The sequence below is a fragment of the Plasmodium gonderi genome, assembly GCF_002157705.1.
Source record: "Plasmodium gonderi DNA, contig: Pgo-contig_453, whole genome shotgun sequence".
Lineage (NCBI taxonomy): Eukaryota > Apicomplexa > Aconoidasida > Haemosporida > Plasmodiidae > Plasmodium > Plasmodium gonderi.
The window spans coordinates 1-3231 of NW_021629321.1; the positions used below are offsets into that span (position 1 = coordinate 1).

A 3231-nucleotide genomic window follows, 5' to 3' on the forward strand; every position below is an offset into this window, starting at 1 on the left:
AAAAAAAAAAAAAAAAACCCAAATTAAATTATATAAGATATTTATTATAAAAATAATGTAATAATAGCGATAAAAACAGAAAAATGATCCTCAACATAAAACCAAAAATAAAAAAATACAAATAATGGAAAAAATGAAATATAAAAATTAAACTATAAAGCATATAGATAAACAACTAAAACATAACCGAAATCAAAAACATAACCTAAACCTTTATTTCAACATAAACCTGCACCTAAATCTGAAACAAAATATAAATATAAACCTGCACTCATATCTAAATATAAATTTAGACTTAAATTTACACATAAATCTAAGGATTAACCTTAATCTAAACCTAAAACTACAACTAAACCTATACCTGAATTTAAAACTAAAACTACAACTCAACCTAAAAATAAAACTAAACGTAATACTACACCTCAACTTAAAACCTGAACTCTGAACCCTGATATTCAAGAGTTAAAATTTATATATAAAAATATAAAAAAATAATTATAACTTCTAAAATACTAGGAAATTTTTAAATGCAATTCAAGCTTGTAAATAACAATTAATATAAAATGACATATAATTCATTTAATATATATAACCTTTAAAGGAGTATTAAAACATAATAAAAATAATACTATCTATATAAATGCTGTTGTAACATAGGATGTAGAAGTATTCATTTTAATTTGATATAATATGTCCCTAGTAATTAGATGATGTTTAGGAATTATTTAAATAAAATTTATTTTTCCTTATTTTGTGATTATATTTTTTTCTTTATTTATTAATTGTATTTTTAATTAAATATTTTTTCTTCATTTAGTGTTTACAACACTTATGAGAAATTTTATTATATGATTTGAGATTTTTTTCTTAAAAATTGCTATACTGTCCTATATATTTAATACAGTAATTGTAAACAAATTACGCAGTTAAAAAATATGACATTTTGTTATAAAGTTTATATTTGTTAGAATATTTTAAAATAAGTTAATATGAGTAACATTGAATTAAATGATTTATAGATAGTAATATCTACACATATGTATTTAGCATACATATTCATAAGCTCAGTAAAAAAAACAAATAATAAACTTATATTGATTATTTTTCATAATATAACAAATTATAAATTTATTATTTCAAACTGTAAAACTTATATACTTTTTCTTTCAAAAAACATACATAATCACTTATAATGAAATTAAAGAAATAAAATTTAACATAATTTATTAATATAATTATAATCGACAACACATAATTTCTACCAATTTATCCATGTTTTACAATATTTAATGATAAAATTAATGTAGTAAATAATTAGAATAACTGATCATATAATAATGTATATATATTAGATCTCAAATATTTCATAATATCATTAACATTTGTTCATGTTTCATAATAAATATTTTTATAAAAACTGACATAATTATAACTGCACATATAATGGATAACATTGAAAGAATAAATAAGCATACAATTATTAACATTGTTAGGGATAATTTTTTCATTTATATCTATATATAATGAAATTTTTTATGTAAATTTTCAAGGTCATATATTTTATTATAGACACATTAAGTCTTCATCAAAATGTTGTTCTATATGTAATATATGTAAACAACTAGAGCACTTTATATATTATTTAAATATATTTTTTAATGAATAAAGATTATCCGTTAAGATAGAAACTAGGATATCACTTTTTCAAATTATGGTATTTTAAAAGTAATATGAAAAAGTATATAAGGAGGAACGTAGCTATTATGGATAATACTATCATAAAAAACACTAAACCTGTATTACCATTAGAAGATGCTAATGGAAAATAAAAAGAAGATAACACACTTACAATTAGAGGTACTCCAAACATTATATATAATTTTAGTTTTTTTCCCTTCTTGTATGATTTTTTAACAAAATTTTTTCCTTTCTTAATTTTATATGTTTCATTAATTTCATCCATTAATTTTTTTCCATGAACATAAGGCTTGCTTTTATATATGTCTTCTTTTCTTTTCCTTTGTTTATTCTTTCGGTTATTTCTCATCATTTCACGAATTCTGTAATCATTTACGTAATCACACATTAATTCGTCATAAGTGTAATAATTCGATAATAATCGACTTGGTCTATTATTAAATGAATTTCCTAATTTATATGAAATATCATAAGAAATACTGAGAGATCTCTGTAATAAAAAAAAAAATAATTATGAAATATATACATTTCTACAGTAAAAAATTATATTTATATAAATAATAAAATTAATTAGAGAAGGGATAACATTTTAAATATTGTAGTTTTACATCATCCTTGTGACAACTTTTTATCCAAATAAAAAATAAAACCGTAAAAATTTTGGTAAAACGGAGAAAACTAAAGCTTATTCTTTCCATGGTGTATATCTACAAATCTATCATGTATTCAATTATAATACATAGAGATATATGTAAAATATTAATAGTCAATGTGAGAATTCCTTATTATAATGTGTTTTTTGAAATAATGCATATATATTGTTTATATCTATATCTTAATAAAAAATATTCGCATAACTCTTCTTAATGGGTTAAAATGGAACGTAGTATTTAAACAAAAATTAGAAAAAAATTTATTCTAAGGTTATTTATAAGTATGGGAGGATATTCGAATAAAAATTTAATTATATTCTGGTATAACAATTGTGGATAATTTAATTATTTAATGGGAAGTAGACTAAATAATTGTTATGTTGTATATTATATAATTAGATAAAAGAAATAATGGATAAATGAATATTACCTTTTAACTAATGTGTAATTTTTACAAAATATACAACAAAAATAATACCTTACAGTGTTAAAAATATAGTCATTCAGTCATGTAACTCAAAATACAAACAATTTTTTCTGCTTACTACACCCTATAATGAAAGACAATATAAATCAGTATTATTTATTCCTACTTGTATAAAGTAATGTACACTCTATATTTTTATTGTATTTAAAGTACTTCACAAAGATAAGGAAGCAATGCAATCCCCTTTTTGCAATTTAAAAAAGTTGAAGATTCAGCAATTTTAATTTTACTCTTACAACATTGCACGTTTTACATAATATGTTTTACAATTTTTAATATTTCTATTTATAAAAATTTTTTATTTTACAATGTATATTTTATAGAAATTGAATTTATTTATTATTTTACATTTTTTTTTTTTTATAATATTTACACAATTATAAGTACAGTAAT

The 3231-nt window shown here is 19.8% G+C and overlaps 1 protein-coding gene across 1 annotated transcript; it reads right to left on the reverse strand.

The window, feature by feature from the left end:
- Positions 1–1696: 1696 nt before the first annotated feature.
- On the reverse strand, positions 1697–2396 carry PGO_003480 (Plasmodium exported protein, unknown function; the record flags this gene model as incomplete). Its single annotated transcript, XM_028691318.1, has 2 exons — positions 1697–2188; positions 2307–2396. The coding sequence occupies 2 exons, from the start codon at positions 2394–2396 to the stop codon at positions 1697–1699; spliced, it is 582 nt and encodes a 193-aa protein (XP_028547119.1).
- Between the last annotated feature and the right edge of the window lie 835 nt (positions 2397–3231).